General features: G+C 38.3%; 1 protein-coding gene across 1 annotated transcript in view; it reads right to left on the reverse strand.

Annotated features, from left to right (window-relative positions):
- Positions 1 to 1,395: 1,395 nt before the first annotated feature.
- The window catches only part of PLD5 (phospholipase D family member 5), a 493,927-nt gene continuing 471,589 nt past the window's right edge, over positions 1,396 to 23,733 (reverse strand). Inside the window, exons 8-10 of the mRNA XM_060010723.1 lie at positions 13,801 to 13,969; positions 10,386 to 10,500; positions 1,396 to 3,235 (exon numbers count right to left, since the gene is read on the reverse strand). Of these exons, the coding sequence (XP_059866706.1) occupies positions 2,988 to 3,235; positions 10,386 to 10,500; positions 13,801 to 13,969 (532 nt within the window). The 3' untranslated portion in view covers positions 1,396 to 2,987. The remainder of the gene's footprint in view (positions 3,236 to 10,385; positions 10,501 to 13,800; positions 13,970 to 23,733) is intronic.

The raw sequence follows: 23,733 nt of genomic DNA on the forward strand, positions 1-23,733 counted from the left end.
GTTGGTGGGGGAAGATGGAAGTTGGTAGTCTATTTAGCACAGGCACAAAGTATAAAAGAGAGGAAGAATACTTATAGAGGGGTAGACAAAGCACTCAATGAGAAAGTTCTGCAGAAGTAAATTTTCTCTTGGGAGACATGAACCCATTTTTATGACACTTTCTGAACAGGGGCTGTTTTCCTGGCTGCCACTGAAGGTTAACTTTGCTTCCTGGAAACAGGGGCCTGGTTGCTGCTGACTGGACCACCCTGAGGAGGTGGCCTGCTTGGCCAGTTAGGGTTCTGCTGCTGGTGGTGCATGGCAGAAAATCCTGGACACAGTTCCTGGAGCTACCTTTTTGATGGGGCTCAGAGGGAAAAGGCAATAATGGTCATTTCATAAAGGACAAAATTCTCTTCTCCTGTCATATGCAAAAGATAGCAACAGTGAAGGGGTGCCATTATGCCAAGCCTGTGCTTGTCCCATGACTATGACAAATACTGGAGGCAACTTGGGAATGAACAAGGAAGCAACTGACTCTCCAATCTTTAGATGTCCTTTTCAAATTCAGCCCAGTTGCTTTTCCTTGCCCAGGAGTGAAATTATTACGTTTGTTTGTCTCCATGTCAACTCTTTTGCTTACTTTCTCTTTTTAATCATCATTAAAACTACCTTTACTGAGATGACTGACAGGATAACTTCCTACTCAAACAAGGATGGGCATATGGTAAATATTTAGAGTCTTATGGGCCGGCCATTACTGATGCAGAATTTCATTAAGAATCCCTTAGTCATTCATAAAAACATGTTACTCTTAAAAATACGTCTCTTGGGTCTTCCCTGGTGGCGCAGTGGCTGAGAATCTGCCTGCCAATGCAGGGGACACGGGTTCGAGCCCTGGTCTGGGAGGATACCACATGCCGCGGAGCAACTGGGCCCGTGAGCCACAACTGCTGAGCCTGCGCGTCTGGAGCTTGTGCTCCACAACAAGAGAGGCAGCGACAGTGAGAGGCCCGTGCACCGCGATGAAGAGTGGCCCCCACTCGCCGCAACTAGAGAAAGCCCACGCACAGAAACGAAGACCCAACACAGCCAAAAATAAAAATAAATAAACAAAATTAAAAAAAAATACATCTCTCGTCCAACTCTCTTCACAGCCTGGTTAGATATCCAGTAAAGCAACACTTGGAAACAACAAGAAAGGAAGTTATGGTATCACTAGATGACCAACAATAGCCATTTTCCAACAAGTAAACCCACTGGACAAGACTTGTGGGTTCCTACATCACTCTTTCTGGCATATTAGAAATCAAGTCTCTAGATATAAAAAAATTTGAGATTGCTTTTTCTTGCTCTAAAAACACATGTATATGCCAGTCTTAAAGAAGAACACCAAGCAAACGGTCTAGTTTTGTTTTGATGTTATTTATGCCAAAGTGACCCGACAAAATGTTCCATCAAAATGATGACAATCCAGATCTCCAGCAGGGCTTTTGCGTTGATGTATTCACCCATATTTGCAGCTGGAAGCTGTGGATTTGTTTTCCCTTGTGAGTTCTCTGGGTGAACCTGTTATTGATTATATCAGGATACCACAAACATTATTTCAAGAAAAAGATTATGCTTCATAATGTTTAGCATTTATATAGGTTCTTTTGATTTCAAAACAAGTTATAAATATTTTCTACTGTGACAACATCTTTCGAGGTAGGTGATTATTACTGTCCCTACATTACCAGTAGAAACCTGAGGCCAAGAAGTACAGGACTCTGTTCCCAGGCCAGGGAGAGTCAGGAGCAACATTACGACTAGACGTCCTGAAGGGCACCTGCTCTGGGTTCTGCAGAGGCCACGCCTCTCTCTAGTGTAGCAAGTCTCCATTAATATAGGGTTATATATTGTATAGATATAAAACAACAACACACAAGGACATCATAGAACAATAATCCAATATTTTTGTTTCTTAGTAAAATATGTTAAGCACAGTATTTAAATTGCATTTCTCTGAAAAGCATTTGGTATATTAAATAGCAGAAGGTATATTAAATAGCTCTATAAATGCTTGCTGGCATACTCTTAACTGCATAAGGATTCTAAAGAAATTAAAATCCACTTATAAACACCATAAACTAAACAAAAATGTGAAAAACTACTTTATTCTTATAATGCAGACTTAATAGCTTGCTGGATATTAGCAGGTGGCTACATAATTTTTCTGAGTTTGAGAGAAAGGATACACATTGTTGGCTGTGGTTTTAAAATATCAATTTGGTAGGGAAAATGCAGTTGAAAGTGAAAATTAAAGACTGCTCTTTACATTTTGCATCCATTCTGAACAATTCATACATATAAAAGATACAATCGCACTTGGAGCTAATGTTTAGGTGAATATAGGGATGCTATATAATATTTTGTGAGAAGAGAAAGTGATAGAAAATAAAAGCTATGGTATTGGAAAAAATGCAGAAGGAGGCAAAAAGGGTATTTTTCAACTGTGTTGAAGATGGGCATGAGATGTAAGTTGTTCATGCTTACATGACTATATAGGTCTTGGAAATGGTTTTCAAGGAAAAATATTTGATTCAATCAGTCTCTTCTCCAGGGCAAAATCCTCACTCTCCTCTCTAAGTCAGTAGTTCTCAGAATGGTATAAAAGAGCTTACCACATGCTAAGCTTCCTAAGAACTGACCAGGTGGTCAGCAGAAAAAGTTCTAAAACTAGAAAGGAAGAGGCATCAAAGTCTTAAAATTTGTATGCAAACGTAAAAACTAACTTTCAAGCCAAAATGACATTCCCTGTCAGAAGTAACAAATACAAAAGTCTTAAATTTAGTGTACACGCAGCTAAGATATTGTTAGATAAGATATTACATGTCATTCAGAGAATATTTTTTGTGTGCTTTTTCCCTAAAAAAGACATATTAAATTATTTTTCTCTCCTCAGGTCTTTTTTGTATAAATGTGAAATATAAGGTGTCTTGTAAGTTTGTTCATTCAGACTATACACTCTAGGGGTCCTTTCCACTTGCGTTGTAGGTGACAGTTTTATTTGAGGAAGGTCTGAGTTTGAAGAGGCTTGAGCAGTTCTGCTGCTTGGTGGGCTGCAAGGTTCTGGCATAGGGCGAGTACCAGTCCCTTTCAAATACATCCTTAAGTTGCTTAATGATGCTTGTGTTGTTTCTCACATCTGCTTGGTTGATAACAAGGCCTGTGCCAGCATTCTGGGTAAAATCATTCCCTACCCAGTCAAAATTTCCTGCAAAAGACAAAGGAAATGATGGTAAAGAGTTAAGATCCACCAGGGAATATTCTCCATTTAAAGAAATATAGAGCAGATTCTATTAAAAAAAAATACCCGGGAATAGTGACAGGGAGACTGAATTGTGTTGACAGCTCATAAAAAGAAATCCAAGAAGGCTTACATATGGCATATTAATATTTGCATATTATTTTGGCATTTTCTTCAGCTTTGCTCAACTTGAAACTCAAAACAGGAAATCTGATGTTCTTTTTTGGTAAATGTTATTTCTTATTGACATTCACAAGGCACACTAAATACAGCAACATTTAAAATATATAGGAATACACTTAAAAATCCTGTGAACAATTACTACCTTCTCAAAGAGACAACATGTAATCCATACGTACAAATGAGAGATTCTAATTATAATGCTCAGAAGCTTTCACATCAAAGAAAAAGCTGAAGCCAGAGAAGGAGAACCAGTTTTTAACTAAACACACAAAACACTCCTTGCTTGGGTGGTAAGTCATTCCCAGTTCCAGGATCAGGCTTCTCAGCCTAGGAATCAGGGCAGTTGCTGTGACAGCAGGCTCCCCAGAGTGACTGCTGGTATAGGTGCTATATTAGTTTGCTAGGTCTGCCATCACAAAGCACAACAGACTGGGAGCTTAAACAACAGAAATGTATTGTCTCACAGTTCTGGAGGCTAAAAGTCTAAGATCAAGATGTTGGCAGACTGGTTCCTTCTGAGGGCTGTGAAAACAGAATCTGTGCCAGACCTCTCTCCTTGGCTTGTAGATGGCCATCTCCTCCTTGTGTCTCTTCACATCATCTCCCCTCTACACACATCTCTATGTCCAAATTTCCCCTTTTTATAAGGACAGCAACCAAACTGGATGAGAAACCAGCCTAATGACCTCACCTTAACTTGATTTCCCCTGTAAAGACCCTGTCTCCAAATAAGGTCAAATTCTGAGGTACTGGGGTTAGGACTTCAACATACTAATTTTGGGGGGCCGATAATAGGTAGTAAGGCTGGGATCCACCCCAGAAAGGGATAATCATGTCTATGCGACTTGCATGTAGTCCATTTTCAAAGTGGGAGTAGATAAAAGGACCAGACTACCCAAAACTCCCAGATGAATCTCTTGTCTTTGGTATCCAATGGGGAGAGAGTTCCAGTAGGAGAGCAAAGGTACTCTCAGGAGGGTATAGCACCGTTTATTTCTTTGCTTTTCTTTGTCTTCATTTATGCATATTTACTGAGTACACAATGTCTACCAGGTACTGTATTAGGGGCCATGATATAAAACTTAAAATCACAGTCTCTGCCTTCGAGGAGTCCGGGAGGAAAACACAAAAAGTATAATACAAGGCATATGAGATGGTACAAGAGATGTATGTATACTATGCCATGAGGGCAGGAGAAAGCAATTTCTAATTCTGACTAGATGTGTCAGGAAGAGAGCATTTCACTGAATAATAAGAAAGGCACAGAAACCTATCAATTAGGAAACTAATTCCATAGGGAATATAACATATTTATGCACAAAAAAGATCTGATGAGGATCTTAGAGTGTGAAGGGGAAGAGTCAGGAATGAGGTCGGGACATAAGGAATGTAGAGGGCAGAGGAACTATCAGTTAGTCAGTGCCTAATATGAGCAAAGCACTATGCTTTTTATTTGCGTACATTATCTCATATGGTTGGTAGGATTTATGCTCACTTGACAGAAGAGGGCTGTGAGGCTCAAAAAGGTGAATAAATTTGCCCAGCTTCACATCGTTAATCAATGGTCAACCCAGGTCTGTAGACTCCATGAACTATCTCCAATACTATAAATGAAGAATCATTCTAATAAAAATTTACCCATGTCAAGACTGACAAAATTATCTAATAAATTACCACCATCCTCTTTGGTTCAGAGCTGGTTCCATAAGGGAACCGAAGGCTTTTAAGCATAGAGCTTGATTTTCCATTCCCTCAGTGGCTCCTCAGGCATCCTGCAGGAATATTTGCTGAAAGATACTGAGATCATGGTCCCTGGGCATCCTCGACCCAAGGCCCTGCAGTCACCTGTGGGAGAAGCTGCTGGGAGAAGGGACATCTGTAGGGAAAGCTAATATCTGTTCCTTTATAGCTCTCATTCTTTGGCCCTCCTTTACTCACTGAAGCCCCCCCGCACATATCAACTCCCTTTTCCATATGGCACTGCCTGGAATATTGGAAGGTGGTTCCCTTGCCCCTCATTTTACTCCTTAAGTTTATTCCTCTAAGTCAAATATTATCAGCATAGAGAAGGAACTCCTCTCTCTCTCTTTATATCTCACCCCAACCCACACAAACACTACAATGATGCTGTCAATGACTTCATGATAGACATAGTTTTGACTGAATTTTATTGCTATAAATTAGCAAACTGCTTGCTAAGTGGTTTGTAATACTGTGTTAGAGTCTCTGCACAGAGACTCCTTTTGCTGTTGCTGTGTTCCCAACCATGTGCTCTCAGACACGTGGCCATGCTCAGAGGCTCCGGCTTTGTGCAAATGCTCAGTGCCAGGTGAACACCAGCTTGAACCTCTAAACAGAGGATTTGTAGCTACTGTAGGTTGAGAGTTATTCTGGAAACTGCTGGTAGGCGGCACCTTCTATTCATTCCATAAACAGAAGACAGCACACTTTTCAAGGACTTCTTGATAAGACACTAAAATCTCATCTTATGATTAAGTGCAAGGCATTAGACCAAGGGCAGTAATTTTTTATGAGCTATCATAACATTATCTCCTTCAATATTCACTGCAATCCTATGAGGTGACAATATTAACTTCACTGTATTGATGAGGAAATTAAGGCTCAGAAAGGTTAAGTAATTTGTCCAAGGTGGAAGTGAAAAAGTCCCACAGTTGAGGTTCAAAGCCAGGTCTGACTCCGAAGCCCACACTGGTGTACTCGCTTTGTGCTAAATGTGCTCTTCACCCTAGACGTCATCAGTCCCCAGGGCTGGAGCATCAGGCCACACTGAGATCTCTGCTCCATTCATTTGCAGACCTCACTCTCTGAAGGAAACACATATCTTTTGGGGGAAGCATGGAGAGAAGGAATGATGATGGGGGAGAAGTGACAAGATTATGAAGTCTCATTCTATGAAATTCAGCTTCTTTCCTTTGATACAATGGATGGAGCCAAGATCCTCCATCTTTATTGATTCTCAAAAGTTTCAATTAGTCTGTTCTCAGGAATCATAGCCCTAGGCATCTTTCACAGGACTACAGGGCATTCCTACACCAGAGTGATTGTTTTCCTACCTTTATTTCCTGATGGCTGGGCTAAGCCTCAAAATCATGTATATGCTTCAGTCATTTTTCAATTGGGAAGCAGTTTTACCCAGCTCTTTTTGAGACTGCCATTTCAGCTTCTAGAATGTACATTTAGGCCCCAGATGGCAGAAGAGCTGTAGTGCTACCCTCAGGAACACCCTGTGAGGGTGTAGGTGAACTCACTGGATATAATATATAAATAACCAAACCACCTTTCAGACAACTTTGCCAAGCTTGACTCAAATGTACTCAGATCAAAATTAGAGAGATGATACTGTCTGAGGATTCTTCTGTAAGTCTTGTGAACATTTAATGGAACTATATTTCCATGCAAGGTCTAGTGTGGATTTTTCTTTATTCAGCATTCTCAACAGGTATCTGAGTGACTTCTTAAGAGATTTCCAGAATATGCTGATAATTATTTAAATTATCAATGAATTTTCCCTCTTTATGCTCTTTAAGTATTTTTATATTAGAACTATGCTTCACTCTAGGGAACTAATGTTTTGCTAAAATGCTATGTGTAAAATGTACTCATTTAAAAATGTATTATAATAAAGAACCCAGAAATAGACCCACATAAATATAGTCAACTGATCATGACAAAGGAGCAAAAGCGATACAATGGAGCAAAGACAGTCCTTTCAACAAGCAATGCTAGAAGAACCAGGCATCTACATGCAAAAGAAAAAGAATCTAGACACAGACCTTACACCCTTCACAAAATGTAACTCAAAATGTGATCATACCCAAATGTAAAATGCACAACTACAAAACTCCTAGAAGATAACATAGGAGAAAACCTGGCTGACCTTGGTTTTGGTGATAACTTTTTAGATACAACACCAAAGGCATGATCCATGAAAGAAATAATTGATAAGTTGGACTTCATTAAAATTAAAAATTTCTGCTCTATGAAAGAGAATGCAAAGATAAACCACAGGCTGGGAGAAAATATTTGCAAAAGACATATCTGATAAAAGTCTGTTATCCACAATATACAAAGAACTCTTAAAAATGAACAGTAAGAAAATTAAAAATCTGTTTAAAAAGCCCTTAATAGACACCTCACCTAAGAAGATAGATGGCAAATACACATATGAAAAGATGCTCCACATCATATGTCAAAGGGAAATGAAAACTGAAACAATGAGATGTGTGTCATACACAGCTATTAGAATGGCCAAAATTCAGAACTGACAATACCAAAGGTTGATGAGGATGTGGAGCAACAGGAACTCTCACTCATTGTTGGTGGGAATGCAAAATGGTACGTCCACTTTGGCAGACAATTTTGCAGTCTCTCATAAAACTAAACTTGCTCTTACCATATGATTCAGTAATCATGCTCCATGGTATTTACCCAGTGGAGTTGAAAACTTATGTCCACACAAAAATATGCACATGGATGTTTATAGCAGCTTTATTCATAATTGTCAAAACTTGGAGCAACCAAGGTGCCCTTCAATAGATGAATGGATAAAGTGTGAATCAATAAATAATATTCCAGACAATGGAATATTATTAAGCACTAAAAAGAAATGAGCTATCGAGCCATGAAAAGACATGGAGGAACCTTAAATGCATATTACTAAGTGAAAGAAGCCAATCGTAAAAGTCTACACACTATATAATTCCAACCATATATTTTGAAAAAGACAACACTGCGGAGTTAGTTAAAAAAGAAATCAGTGGTTGCCAGGGTAGGGGGAGGGATAAATAGATGGAGCACAGAGGATTTTTAGGGCAGTGAAACTACTCTATGTGATACTACAATAGCAGATACATGTCTTCATACATTTGCCCAAATCCACAGAATGTACAACACAAAGAGAGAACCCTAATGTAAACAATGGATATTGGGTGATAATCATGTGTCAATGTAAGTTCATCAGTTGTGAGAAATGTACTACTCTGGTGAAGGATGTTGGTAATGCGGGAGGCTGTGCACATGTGGGGTTGGTGGGTATATAGGAAATCCCTGTGCCTTCTGCAGTTCTGCTGTGAACTTAAAACTGTTTTTTAAACAAAAGTCTATTTTAAAAAATGCATTACAGCGAAAGAAGAAGGGAGAGAGTCAGGAATCAATATTTAGTAGGAATCTGGCAGAGAGATCAGTGACAGTGTTGGGAGCTTCTCATATATTATCTCATTTAATCCTTATACCACCACCAAAGGATGGGTGCTGTTATCCCTATTTTAAAGATAAGGAAACAGAGGCTCCTCAGGGGCTCAGAGAGATTGTGTGACTTTACTATCTTCCAGCTTGTAAGTTTCAGTGCTTGAAATCAAAAAAAGGTTTGTCTGACTCCAATACACTTACTTAATTCATTATAAAGAACATTTGGATATAACCACATATCACTGCTGAATGTGCACCTAACAACTTACTTTAGGTAAACCCTGCAGGTAGAATATTCAGATTTGAGTCCTTAAATCCCACTGTGCCCAAAACTTAATCCACCCCTATTTTTCCCAATATTGAAGCAAAAGTTCCCATTTTTGACTAAACAACTTCGAGTTTGCTTTTGCCACTTGTTTAAAAAGAAGCTCATTTCATTCTGTTCTCCATGCATTGATGAACATGAGAAAATCTAAATGCCACCTCTTGGGTCACTGAGAGGGACAACATGAATAAAATAATATTGTCATATTCTAGAACTGGAATGATACACATTTTTTAAAATTTCAATACTCTATTCTATTATTCTTATTATTCTACTAATAAGACACACAACTATTCGAAATGGGAAGAAACAGAACATCTCCATGCTGAGAGAGGAGGTAGTAAGTGTTTAATTCATTTCATATGGCCCAATTTCCTTATTTCTAAATTGCAGGTGATTAAAGCTGCCTTCCCTATTGACAATGTTGCTAAGAGAATCAAATAAGATAAGGTGCTTTACAAAGTTAAAATGGCATATTTTTTTACTCACTGAATTTGGAGAAAATAATGCAGATTCCATATTCCTTCATCCCAGACACATTTTTCTTTTCTGCTTTGAGATTGCTACTTCATTTGTACAGTGGAATAACCATCCTGCTGTTTTGTGATCTATGCACTTTCATTTTATAGATAATAACTTCCACTCTGCCTGTGACAGTACTAGTAAAGGGGTTACTCTGGATTCATGCACACCGTGGGAAAGTAGAATAGATTTAATCCGTTAGTAAGAAATATACCAATACATATTGTTTCTGTATCTGGAGCTTTATTGCCTTAATAATAATAGCTAACATGAATCTAGTATTATCTATGTGTTAGGAGCTTTCATTGTGCAAGGTGCTTTGTACATAGTATCCCAATTAAACTTTACCCTATGAAGTAGAAACTATTATTAACTCCATTTTACATATGAGAGAACTGAGGTTTTTAGAGAGCTTAAGTAAATTGCCCAAAGTTAGATATTTTTAAAATGGCAGAGGTAGGATTATTGCACAGGTAGTGTTTGTTTGGGCTTCGAATTTCAATGATGTCTGCCTCCCCATTACTCATGACAGGCTGGCTGTGGTACAGTGGGTAGGAAATGAGCACTGGGTTCATTTAAGTGCCAGGACTGGCCTTTCATGAGCCATCCAACTCCTCACCTATAAAATGAGACAAATGGACCATGGAATTTCTGCAAAACATTTACAAAAAGACATCACATATGGTCTCCTAGCATATGAACCAAGCCACAGATGAGACGCTCTGTTAAGGAGCTCTTTGCCCTCACCCTCCTGTTTCCTGACCTCAAGGTCTCCCACTCACTGGCAGGCGCTTCCTCACCATGGGGTACAGAAGAGTACAGCTAGATCACCACTAACCTGCATGATCCCCTAAGGAGCCTTACAGCCCTGACACCTACCAATATAAGCTGCGCCATCCGTCACCATGTACTTGTTGCGATTTAATCTAGGGAAGGTGTGATTCTTTTGTTCTTTTGTAACACAAGCGTTCTCTCTTTCCAGATCAAAAAATTTCTGTAAGACAATAAACAAATAAATAAATAAAGCAGGTGAATATAGAGAACATTTTTGGTTTTGTTCAAACACAAAAGGGTTTCTCATTCAAGTATCAACAATAGACCTCATATTGAGTTATTAAAACCACAATCTTGTTACTTCATATAGATGAAGCTATTTTTGTTCTCAAATCCATATAGGCAACAAGAGAGAAAATTATCATGCTCACCTAGGTCTATAATTAACACTTTTAAACTATAAAATGAACATAAAATTCATTCTTTTAATGGGGAAAGGGCCAGAAGTTGTCTAATTCTTTCGTCTTATTCATCAGAGTGTGCTGGCATTTTAAGTATGCCTCAGGGTGCTTTCTGTCAAGCATGCCAATGAACTGAATTCTCACATGTGGCATATATTATAAGAAGCAGCAGGCCCATGTCAATGACTAGCTGAATTAATTGGGGATTTGCAAATGTCAAAAAAAGATTTTGCCAAAAGAACAAATATTTCCATCTAAACACCTAGGTCTACAAGCTCTTTTAATAAGCAACTCAAAAAATATCACAACTTCAAACCATAAATCCTGAATTTCAACTTTAATGTGATCCAAAAAGCAGCATTCCAGTTCACCTGGAATGGGGATGGGGGAGCTAAGAGAGGTAGGTGACATCAGGAGTGGCTTCAGGAATCTGCTGAAATTGGCAAGTGCTCAGATGAGGCTTAAACTGTGACTGAGTTCACAGGAAGACACCATCAAAGGTGAAGACCTCAGGTCTCCTCCACATTGAAAAACGTGGAAAATTTTCAAAACTGCATGGAATATTTCCAGAATGTCTTACATCTGTAGAATCATGTGTGATTGAAGGAAAGAAGAGGCAGTGAGAAAAATAGGATGATACCTCGAAATGGAGATATCATTTACAGTTTTAAAACTGTAAGTGTTCAAATTTGGTTTGGGGAAACAATGAGAGTTGGTTTTTCCCTCCCCTCCAGGTTGAGAAAGGAGTGATAAGCCAAGTGATCACTAAGTGATCTTCCAGCCCTGAAAATTCTATTCTGATTTTTTTGGTAGAACCCTTGAGATCAATGTTACACAGGCCAAAATCTACCACCTAAGAACTGTCTATTGTACATCCCAGAGGAATGTTCTCCCATTGCCATATTTCCATGATTATAGGCAATGCAGACTGGATCACCTTATTTCCTCAGTTCCTATCTTCTGCAAAATCTGTGTCAAGTTTGATGGGTTCACATAGAGCCTTTGTGGACTCTTCAAGTGGACTTAATAACCTGTGAATGCTCTTAAGTTGTGTTTTTATACTTCTGAGGTCACACGAATACTGATAACAGCTAGCAGTCATCTCGCTTGAACACTCTATCACCATACCTGTCTACACACTTGCTATTTCCTTTTGAGGAAGATATTATTGCAGAATCAAGACAAATTTGAAAAAGAATAAATTATACATCCTAATTTAAGTCAATGATGGCATCACAGCTTGAGGCTTTACTGAGAACCCATTTCCTCTAGAAAGTTGAAGATGACCCTAAAGAGGGAAAAGAGCCTTTTCTGGGAGACTAAGACAACAGCAGAAATCACATTGTATTCACTGACATACTATTAGACGCCTAACATGCTGCAGGTGACAGCAAAGATATTTTAAAAGTGACTTGTTAATTTATTTTTTAAAAACCTCAGTTAACTAGGAAAACTTGGTGAGTGCAGTCTCTTTCCATGAGCCTCCTCATGCATACAAACCCACAAAGCCAGGGGGAAGGTGCCTATTCCTCTAAGGACAGAGATTACCAGGCTATCTGCTTTATCAGTGCTCCCAGGCTCCTGAAGACATACTATATGCAAGATTCCAACTCCCACTCTTCTTGGAAAAGCTTTTCATCCATCTGTGGTCTAGATGTCGAGGCCATAAGCTTCCTTCTCCTCAAGGCTTATCTTGATGCTTAGAAATGCATGGCCTGGCTTAAATGAAGATTGGAGTCTCTGTTTTATAAAATGTCCAACAGTGAACTATTAATGTTTGGTTTGTTCGAGTAATGTGACCATGAGTGTTTGAAAAAATGAAGCTGAGTAAATACTGTAGAGGTTAAAATGATGGATTCTACTTTCCTTGTAATTTCTTGTAAGTCTTCAATGAGAGCCCTTAATATTTCATGACACAGATTTCAACTGACAGTGCCTTAGTAGCAGGTGTGCTGTGGGGTCAGGAAACAGTGGGTGGGTGGAGACCACTGAGTTGTTCTGAGGGGAAGTTAAGAGATAGGAGCAAATGCAACATGTGTCACAGGCCCCAGATATTCTCCTCTCTGCATCTGTTTGTATTAAACACGTCTTTTTACTTTCTGTATTCTGGTGCTTTGACATCTGGGCCCTTGCTGAGCACAGAGGGACTGTCTTCCAGAGAATGAAGGCTACAGGGATATTCACCACCTCTAGGCCTAACTCATAAATGCCTCTTGTGCACTCCTCCACTCTCTCTTCTTCTGATTGGCCTTGGGATATTGAGGCTCAAGGCCATCTTGGAAGCCATGTGTCAAAGTTGACAGTGGAGCCCCTGTCATCCTGGGTCCCTGAATGTTTCATGGAGCACAATTTTATCACCTAGAAGAGAGCCTGGCACAGAGCAGAGTCAGGTCTCAGTGTACATTTGTTGAATGACAGCAGCGGAGGTTGGGGGAAGCTGAGACCTAAAGGATTAGTGGGCTTTAGTCAGGTAATGCATGGAAGAAACTGTTGTAGGAGAGGAAAGCACATGTACAAGGGACCTGAGGGGAGGAAGAGGATGTTCCATGTGAGGACCAGAGGAGATTCAAAGGCGAGCTAGAGAGTTTGCACGTCTAGGGTAGTACGAATCCTCAACCTTGCCTCCCTCAACGTATGCAGACACGGATTAGGGTGCAGCCCAAGGGACCTGGAACAAGTACAGAAACCCAGGCTGGGGGTGCTTTAGGGCTGGGGGAGTCTGTGCTGGTGCATGTTCCAATGCTCTGTTGGTCACAGTCTCACAAATAAGAATAGTAGGTGAAGGAGGAAGTTCAAACAAAATGGATAGGATGCAACTGAAAGTGTATATAAAGAGGGTTATGCTGGCACCAGGAAACTTGGGTTCTAGTCTCCTTTTTGGGGGGGATATGGTTGTTTCGAAAAATTAGTTAACCTACCTTTTGAGGTATTTTTCACTATCAAAGATTGTTGTCCTGGTTCTGACTGGAAGTTCATGTGTATGTGTGCGCTTACAGCTTTCACAGATGTATGAAGGAAATAAACTTTTAATTTAATAACTCAGTCAATATAATACTTACAACTTTCAAACTGCAGTTGGCTATTTCAGTGCAAATAGCTTTAAGAGATGAAATAAAGTTAAATGTGAGGGGGTCAGTTTCCTTCCAGAAGCTGATAAGGAGTCGAACTTTAACGCTTCGCAAAACTAACGCTTCTCTAATTTTCCCATCCAAGTCTGGCCAGTAAGTCCTGTAGAAATAATATCCATACAGATAAAATAAAGAAGATTAGTTAGTTTGGGGAAATAAATTTTCTAGACTATAGAGAACACTGATGTTAACTTGATCATTACTTTTTTCTGTAATATAAATAACCTTGTAGGATATGTTGAAAAAATGCCAGTCTCCTGGGTTAGGACATTGAGAAATGCTGCTTTACTGGTCCTGTCCAGCCTAAAATGAGGTCTCCTACCACCAGGGCCTCAGGTTGTGTGAGCAGAGGGCACAGACAGACCGACCACCACCACATGTCACCCTCACTACACCTCCAACTCTACCTGGGTCTCAGTTCATATGTGCAAGGAGAATCAACTTTCCAACAGAATTCCAGTTAGGATCCTTGAGCACCCCTTTGTCCCCAAATGCTTCTCAAACCTCTCTTCTTTCGTAAGTGTCACCCCCAATGAGATTTTGCTCTAGTTATCCTAGCTTTCCCACACTCTTATTTCCAAACTGTCTTCATCTCTCCTTACCAAGACCCCCACTACTCTGGGGCCCTAGAATCCTCCATCAGGCTGTTTCCCCTATAGGCTTAGCCTTTTCCCTGAATTCTTAACCTTTTACTTTGACTAAATCTGAACTCTTCCCTAAGGCCATAGCTTCTCTTAAAGTCCTGCTGTGTATTTTCCACCAGATTGTGCTGTCCACTTGATATAGGATGGGGGGCCAGCCACTGCCCCCCACCCCCTAAAACACAATGTTTCTTTCAGAACTGTAACTTAGTTCTCATGTTAAAAAAAAAACAATAAAATTTCCCACGTTAAAGACAAGTCTCAAATTGCTGTATCTCTCTGTAGCCCTGTAATTTGTAGACCTTTTTTTTATTCATACAAATCTTCCCCTAATTCTGGACCAATTCATTATTTGGACTAATGATATATTATTCAAAATATATAAGTTTCATAATAATTGCACCTCCAAAGGTCTCCTCTTTATATCTGACCCCAGCTTCCTGTCCTTCACGTTCCTCTACTCTCTTATTTGTACCTGCTCTTTCACCTGTGCGGGCCCCAGATCCAAGGTCCCTCTACTTTTTCCTGGTCCATCAGCTCCTCCTGATCTCCTTTCCCTGACAAGCCTAATATCAGTTCTGATCACATGAAGAACAGTTGCCCCTCTCCCTTCCTTTAGCTCTTGGCAAAATCTGAATCCTAGGTCAGTGCTGTAATACCTTTGGTGTATTTCTATAGCTATAAAGCAGAGGACAACTGGAAAAAGGCATCTCAAGCTTGTGCAGACTGGAGAAAACACAAATGCATTCAGGGCTCTCAATACCATCTGCCAATCCCTATCCTTGTGTTGGGTCAGTTCTACCTCTTGTACCTTTTGTAATTATTCTAAATGTTGCCCCACTCTAGAGAAATTTACTTTTTCCTTCATTCACAAAATTGGGGGTCTTGGTCATGGTCCTCCTCAATGTTCTACCCTGATAGCCACACACATCCTTATCCCCTTCCCTCTAATTCAGAGGATAAGGCATCCCCCCCTTCTCCCCAAGCTGTTCCCTTAGCCCCCTGCAACTGCATTTGATTAGTCATTCCTTCCCGAAAATATCTTCAACTTCTCTCTCTCTGGCTTCTTCATTTGAGAAAAAAACATAAATCTCTCCCATTCAGAGACCTCTCCTTTGACTCTGCATTGCTCTGTGGCTGGTGTACAATCTCTTTCCTCTTTGAACAAAACTTCTTGATAGTAGAATCTTGAACCTCTGACTCTACTTCATCACCCCCCATTCACTTATCAGCCTACTGATCCCAGCCTCCAGCCCATGAATCTTTTGCAAATTTTCTCAAAGTCAGCAGTGATTATCTTAACTGCCAAATCTAATGGACATCATTCAATTCTTACTTTACTGTTAAACCAGGCTACATGTGGCTATGTTGATGTTTCCTTTTGTTGACCTGAAACAAACAGACTGCCAGGTACTTTTCCAGCAAAGATGGGTTTATTTGGAATCAGCATAGAATTGCAATTCTGGATCTGCAATTATGGGCAAGACACATGCATGACAAGGGAGGGAGAACACTTTTACAGAGGGGAAAAGGAAGTTGGGAGGGCTATGGTAAACAAAGTGTCATGGCCTTTCATTGGCTGAGTCCTTGCCAGGAAAGAAGAGGAATCTGTCTTTTTCCTGTTAGGCTCTGCTATCCTAGCAAGGTGTGAGAACTTCTCCTTCTGGTCTCTCAACTCTGTTTAATTGAGGTTTCTGTTTATTAATTTCTTACACTTTCTTTTTAAAATTGATTCCATTGGCTTCTTTTTCTTTTGCTAGCAATCATCTTTATTTTTTTGAATTTTATTTTTTTTATACAGCAGGTTCTTATTAGTTATCTATTTTATACCTATTAGTGTATACATGTCAAACCCAATCGCCCAATTCAGCACACTACCATCCCCACCCCACCGCGGTTTTCCCCCCTTGGTGTCCATATGTTTGTTCTCTACATCTATGTCTCTATTTCTGCCCTGCAAACCGGTTTATCTGTACTATTTTTCTAGGTTCCACATATATGCATTAATATACGATATTTGTTTTTCTCTTTCTGACTGACTTCACTCTGTATGACAGTCTCTAGATCCATCCGTGTCTCTACAAATGACCTAATTTTGTTCCTTTTTATGGCTGAGTAATAATCTATTGTATATATGTATCACATCTTCTTTATCCATTCGTTTGTCGATGGGCATTTAGGTTGCTTCCATGACCTGGCTATTGTAAATAGTGCTGCAATGAACATTGGGGTGCATGTGTCTTTTTTTTTTTTTTTTTTTTTTGCGGTATGCGGGCCTCTCACTGTTGTGGCCTCTCCCGTTTCGGAGCACAGGCTCGGGACGCGCAGGCTCAGTGGCCATGGCTCACAGGCCTAGCCACTCTGCGGCATGTGGGATCTTCCCAGACCGGGGCACGAACCCGTGTCCCCTGCATCGGCAGGTGGACTCTCAACCACTGCGCCACCAGGGAAGCCCTCATGTGTCTTTTTGAATTATGGTTTCTTGTGGGTACATGCCCAGTAGTGGGATTGCTGGATCATATGGTAATTCTATTTTTAGTTTTTTAAGGAACCTCCATACTGTTCTCCATAGTGGCTGTATCAATTTACATTCCCACCAACAGTGCAAGAGGGTTCCCTTTTCTCCACACCCTCGCCAGCATTTGTTGTTTGTAGATTTTCTGATGATGCCCATTCTAACTGGTGTGAGGTGATACCTCATTGTAGTTTTGATTTGTCTTTCTCTAATAATTAGTGATATTGAGCAGCTTTTCATGTGCTTCTTGGCCATCTGTGTGTCTTCTTTGGAGAAATGTCTATTTAGGTCTTCTGCCCATTTTTGGATTGGGTTGTTTGTTTTTTTAATATTGAGCTGCCTGAGCTGTTTGTATATTTTGGAGATTAATCCTTTGTCTGTTGACCTGTTTGCAAATATTTTCTCCCATTTTGAGCGTTGTCTTTTCATCTTGTCTACAGTTTCCTTTGCTGTGCAAAAGCATTTAAGTTTCATTAGGTCCCATTTGTTTATTTTTGTTTTTCTTTCCACTACTCTGGGAGGTGGGTCAAAAAAGATCTTGCTGTGATTTATGTCAATGAGTGTTCTTCCTATGTTTTCCTCTAGATTCCATTGGCTTCTATGACTCTATGGCTTGCTGGTCTGTCCCTTATCTCTTGGACTGTAGCAAATAGTCCTTTGATTAAAACACAGTGGAGGCTCTTCAAGGTCACAAGACTCCCCAGTAGTCAGGCCCTCTTACTCCTCGTCCTTGCCCTGTCTCCAATTTGGTCTCTCACCACCTTATCTTGGGCTCTATGTTCCTGCACTGAACTTGTTATAGATCCTGGCATGGACCAGGCTATTTTTTTCCATTTGAAACTTTGCTCAAGCTCTCCTTTCTACCTGGATAACTCCCTTTCTCACACTTTTTTCTAACTCATGCATATGTTTAAAGTAATTTGGGTAGCATTTCCTCTAATAAGCTTCTTCAAACCCTGAAACTGCCATAGAAGCCTTTTCACCAAGTATCTATAATATTCTGTACACATATCTATTGTTCTATCCACCCCACTATGTTATGAAAATCTATTCTGTGTCCAATTTACATTCCCACCAATAGTGTATAAAGGTTCCCTTTTCACCACATCCTTCCTAGCAACTGTTATCTCTTGTCTTCGTCAAGAAGAGTCATTATAACAGTGGGAGGTGATATCTCATTGTGGTTTTGATTTGCATTTCCCTGATAATTAGTGATGATGAGCATTTTTTCATGTATCTGTTGGCCATTTTGATATACTCTTTGGAGAAATGTCTATTTAGTTCTTTTGCCCATTTTTAAAAATCAATTTTTTTTGTTATTGTTGTTATTGAGTTGACTGAGTTCTTTATATACTTTGGATATTAACCCCTTATCTGATATGAGGTTTAAAAACTTTTCTCCCATTCTGTGGGTTGTCTTTTCATTTTGTTAATTGTTTCTTTTGCTGGGAAAAAGCTTTTGAGTTTGATGTAGTCCTTTTTGTTGATTTCTTTTTTTTACTGTTTGTACTTTTGGCATTATGCTGAAAAATTATTGCCGGGACCAATATCAATGAGCTTCCTCCCTATGTTTTCTTCTAGGAGTTTTATAATATCACGTCTTATGTTTAAGTCTTTGATCCACTTCAAGTTAATTTTCATGGATGGTGTGAGACAGGGCCCAATATCATCTTTTGGCATGTGTTTCTCCAGTTTTCCCAGCACTATTTGTTGAAGAAACTATCCTTTCCCTGTTGGGTATTCTTGGCTCCCTTGTTGAATATTAGTTGACTGTATATGCTGGGGTTTAATTCTGGCTCTCTATTCTGTTCCATTTGTTGACATGTCCATTTTTGTGCCAGTACCATACTGGTTTTATTACTACAGCTTTGTGGTATAGTTTGAAATCTGGAAGTGTGATATTTCCAGCTTTGTTCTTTTTTTCTCAGGATTTGTTTGACTATTCAGGGTCTTTCTTGGTTCTACACAAATTTTCAGATAGTTTCTTCTATTTCAGTGAAGAATGCATTTGTTATTTTGATGGGGATTGCACTGAATCTGTATATTGCTTTGGATAGTATGGCCATTTTAACAATATTAATTCTTCCAATCTATGAATGTGGATGTCTTTTCATTTGTTTGTGTCTTCTTTGATATCTTTCAGCAAAGTTTTGTAGTTTTCATTGTACATATCTTTCACCTACTTGGTTAAATTTATTCCTAAATAGTTTGTGGGTTTTTTTTTATGGTATTGTGAATGGGATGAGTTTCTTTATTTCTTTCTAAGATACTTCATCATTAGTGTAAAGAAATGCAATTGATTTCTGTATGATAATTTTGTATCCTGCCACTTTACTGAAATTATGAATTCAAATATTTTTTGACTGATTCTTTGGGATTTTCTCTATTTAAGAACATATTATCAACAAATAATGGAAACTTTAAATCTTCCTTTCTGATCTGAATGTCTTTCATTTCTTTGTCTTGCCTAATTTGCTCTAGCTAGGACTTCCATTACTATATTGGATAGGAATGGTAAGAGTAGGCATCATTCTTTGTTCCAGATCTTACATTTTCAATTTCTCTCCATTAAATATAATGTTAGCTGTGGGTCTACCATATATGACCTTTATTTTGTTGAGGTATGTTCCTTCCACATCCAGTCTGTTAAGAGTTTTTATCATGAAAGGATGTTGTATTTTGTCAAATGCTTTTTCTGCATTTATTGAGATGATCATGTGATTTTTATCTTTTATTTTATTGATATGATGTGTGTAATAACATTTATTGGTTTGTGTATTTTGAACTATCCTTGCATCCCAGAAATAAATCCCACTTGGTAATGGTGTATTATCTTTTTAATGTGTTCTTGAATTTCATTTGCTAATCTTTTGTTGAAAATTTTTGCATCTATAATCATCAGGGATATTAATGTATAGTTTTCTTTTTTTGTGCCATCCTTATCTGGCTTTGGATTCAAAGTAATGATGGGCTTGTAGAATGAGTTTGGAACTGTTCTCTCCTCTTGGATATTTTGGAAGAGTTTGAGGAGAATTGGTGTTGTTTTCTGAACATTTGGAAGAATTCTCCAGTGAGATGTCTGGCTCTGGAGTTTTTGATTACTGATTCAATCTCTATACTCAATATTGGTCTGTTCAGATTTTCTATTTCTTCCTGATTCAGAGTTGATAGGTTATGTGTTTCTAGAAATGTATCCATTTCTTCTAGGTTATGTAGTTTGTTGGCATATAATTGTTCATAATAGCCTCATAGATTCTATGTATTTCTGTAATTTCAGTTGTAACATCTTATCTTTCATTTCAAATTTTACTTATTTGAGTCTTCTCTCTTTTTTTCTTAGTCTAGCTAAAGGTTGGTCAGTTTTTTTAATCTTTTTGAATAACCAGATCTAAGTTACATTGATCCCTTTTATTATTTTTCTAGTCTCTATTTCATTTATTTCTGTTCTGATCTTTATCATTTCCTTCCTTCTGATAACCTGAGGCTTAATTTGTTCTTATTTTTCTAGTTCCTTGAGGTGTAAAGTTAGCTTATTATTTGAGATCCTTCTAATTTTGTAATATATATGTTATATTAAGCATGTATGTTCCTCTCAGAACTGCTTTAGTTGTATCCCACAGTATTTGATATGTTGTCTTGTCTTTCCTTTTTTTAATTGAGGTATAGTTGATTTATAATATTATTGAAGTTTCAGTGATTCAATATTTTTATAGATTATACTATATTTATAGTTATTGTAAAATATTTCATGTGGTGTACAATATATCCTTATAGCTTATTTTATACAGAGCAGTTTGCACCTCTTAATTCCCTATCCCTATCTTGCCCCTCCTCCATTTTCCACTCCCCACTGGTAACCACTAGTTCGTTCTCTATATCTGTGAGTCTGTTTCTCTTTTGTTATATCCACCTATTAAGTGATATCATACAGTATCTGTCTTTCTTTGTCTGACTTATTTCACTAAGCATAATACCCTTCAGGTCCATCCATGTTGTTGCAGATAGCAAAATTTCATTCACTTTTATGACTGAGTAGTATTCCATTACATATATATACCACATCTTCTTTATCCATTCATCTGTTGATGGACACTTAGGCTGCTTCCACATCTTGGCTATTGTAAATAGTGCTGTTATGAATGTTGAGGTGCATGCATCTTTTTGAATTAGTGTTTTCATTTTCTTCAGATATATACCTAGTAGTAGAATTGCTGGATCATACGGTAGTTCTATTTCTAGTTTTTTGAGGAAACTCCACACTGTTTTCCACAGTGGCTGCACCGATTTACATCCCAACTGACAGTGTACAAGGGTTCCATTTTTTTCCACATCCTCACCAACATTTGTTATTTGTGGCCTTTTTGATGACAGCCATTCTGACAGGTGTGAGGTGATATCTCATTATGGTTTTGATTTGCATTTCTCTGATAATTTGCGATGTTGAGCATCTTTTCCTGGCCTGTTGGCCATCTGTATGGCTTCTTTGGAAAAACATCTATTCAGGTCTTCTGTCCATTTTTAAATCAGGATGTTTAGGGTGTTTTTGATGTTGAGTTGTGTGAACTGTTTATATATTTTGGATATTAACCCCTTATTGGCCATATCATTTGCAATATAATAATTTTCATGTTTCTAGTTGTGGGCTTCTTTTTCCTCTTAGAGAAGTCCCTTTAACATTACTTTTAAAACTGCTGCTCTTAAAAAAAAAAAAAAAGGAAAAAAAAAAACTGCTGCTCTTTTAGCTTTTGCTTGTCTGTAAAACTTTTGATTTCTCCATCAAATCTGAATGAGAGCCTTGCCAGGTAGAGTATTCTTGGTTGTAGGTTTTCCCCTTTCATCATTTTATATCATATCATTCCTTTCTGACCTGCAGAGTTTTTGCTGAGAAGTCAGCTGTTAGCCTTATGGAAGTTCCCTTGTATGTAATGTGCTGCTTTTCCCTTGCTCCTTTTAATATTCTCTCTTATCTTTAATTTTTGCCATTTTAATAACAATGTGTCTTGTTGTGTTCCTCTTTGAGTTGATCCTGTTTGGGACTCTCTGTGATTCCTGGACTTCTATGTCTGTTTCCTTTCCCAGGTTAGGGAAGTTTTCAGCTATTATGTCTTCAAATATGTTCTCTGTCCCTTTCTCTCCCTTCTCATTCTGGGACCCCTATAATGAAAATGTTAGTATTCTTGATGTTGTCCCAGAGGTCTCTTAAACTGTCCTCATTTATTTTTTTTCTTTTTTCTGTTCAATGTCAGTGATTTCTACTACTCTGTCTTCCAGCTTGCTGATCCATTTTCCTCTGTATCATTTAGTCTACCGTTGATTCCTTCTAGTGTATTTTTCATTTTGGTTATTGTAGTCTTCATCTCTGCTTGGTTGTTCTTTATCTTTTCTCTTTGTTAAAAACTTCTAAATTCTCACTGTTTTCATCCATTTTTCTCCTGAGTTCTTTGATCATCTTTATGATCATTACCTTGAACTCTTTCTCAGATAAGACTGCCTATCTCCACTTCACTTAGTTCTTCTGGTTTTTAATCTTGTTCCTTAATTTGGAACATGTTTGTCTTTTATCTTTGCCTTCATCTGATATGAACTGAATGATTTTTGCTGATTCAGATGTTTAATGATCATGAGACCCCCTCAGGGGAGGAATAATCTCTGGTGCCTGTCAGTGCAGACATGCTTCTCCCTTAGTAGTCAGTCCTATTTTTACCTTTGGCCCCTTTAAGTCCCCCTGTGCCCCTTTTGGCAGTATGGAGTGCAGCTGAGAATGCCTCTAGATCTCCATCTGCCCAATGCTGCCTATATGTAATTTACCCACAATAAACTTCATAATTGCTTGTTTTTTGGTGTCAAAGTTCCTTCCCAGTTTGGAGAATATATTCAATATGTCTGTCTACCAATATCAACCATTTCTAATTTGGAAGCATGTAGAATTTTTCTCTTTCATTTTATGTTTACTGTGCAGACTAAAATTTAAGTTTGTAGGTTATTAACACACTGATAATTTAACACACTCTTTAAAATCTTTTTTCATTCATATGATTGAGAAGAATTTAATTTTAACCTTGATCTGTGAACTACTTCTTATGTCTCTGATGGCTTTTCATTTAAAATGCTAGAGATATTAACAGGTTTGAAATACCATCAGTATAATAAAAGAACTGCTCTTTGAATAATAACAATAATGGTATTTTAATAATCAAAATGCAAGACTTCAGGTCAGTTTCTAGTTCTTTTAGTTTTCTCTAATTTTTGTATTTCCAAGAAATTTTAGATTATCCATACTAACTCCTTCCCCCTTGTCTATGAAGGATTCTAATTTTATTTGTTTGAAGGGACTTCATGGAATGAAGGTTTTTCCAATCCTCTGAAATTATCATCCCATCCTAATAAGTCCATAAACTTGAACTTATTCTCCCAAATAACAGGAAAATCAGGTAAAACCTATCATGTTTCAAACTCTTCCCAAAGTGAAGCTGAAGTCTAAGACAAAATTTAAAATCAAATAAACAATAAATGGAAAAAACATAAAAAAGAGGGATTGTAAAAATGAAAGCATGTGGAAAAAATCCATGAATGTTCAAAGGGTGCACAATATTTTAAAGTAAAGGTGTCCTAATAATGTGCATCTTGCAGCCTAAAATTGTTTTTGACAATCATTAGGAGTCATCACTTTCTGGGAGAAACACATCTTTTGCAATCTTCAAGTCATTT

Source organism: Delphinus delphis, chromosome 1, assembly GCF_949987515.2.
Source record: "Delphinus delphis chromosome 1, mDelDel1.2, whole genome shotgun sequence".
Lineage (NCBI taxonomy): Eukaryota > Metazoa > Chordata > Mammalia > Artiodactyla > Delphinidae > Delphinus > Delphinus delphis.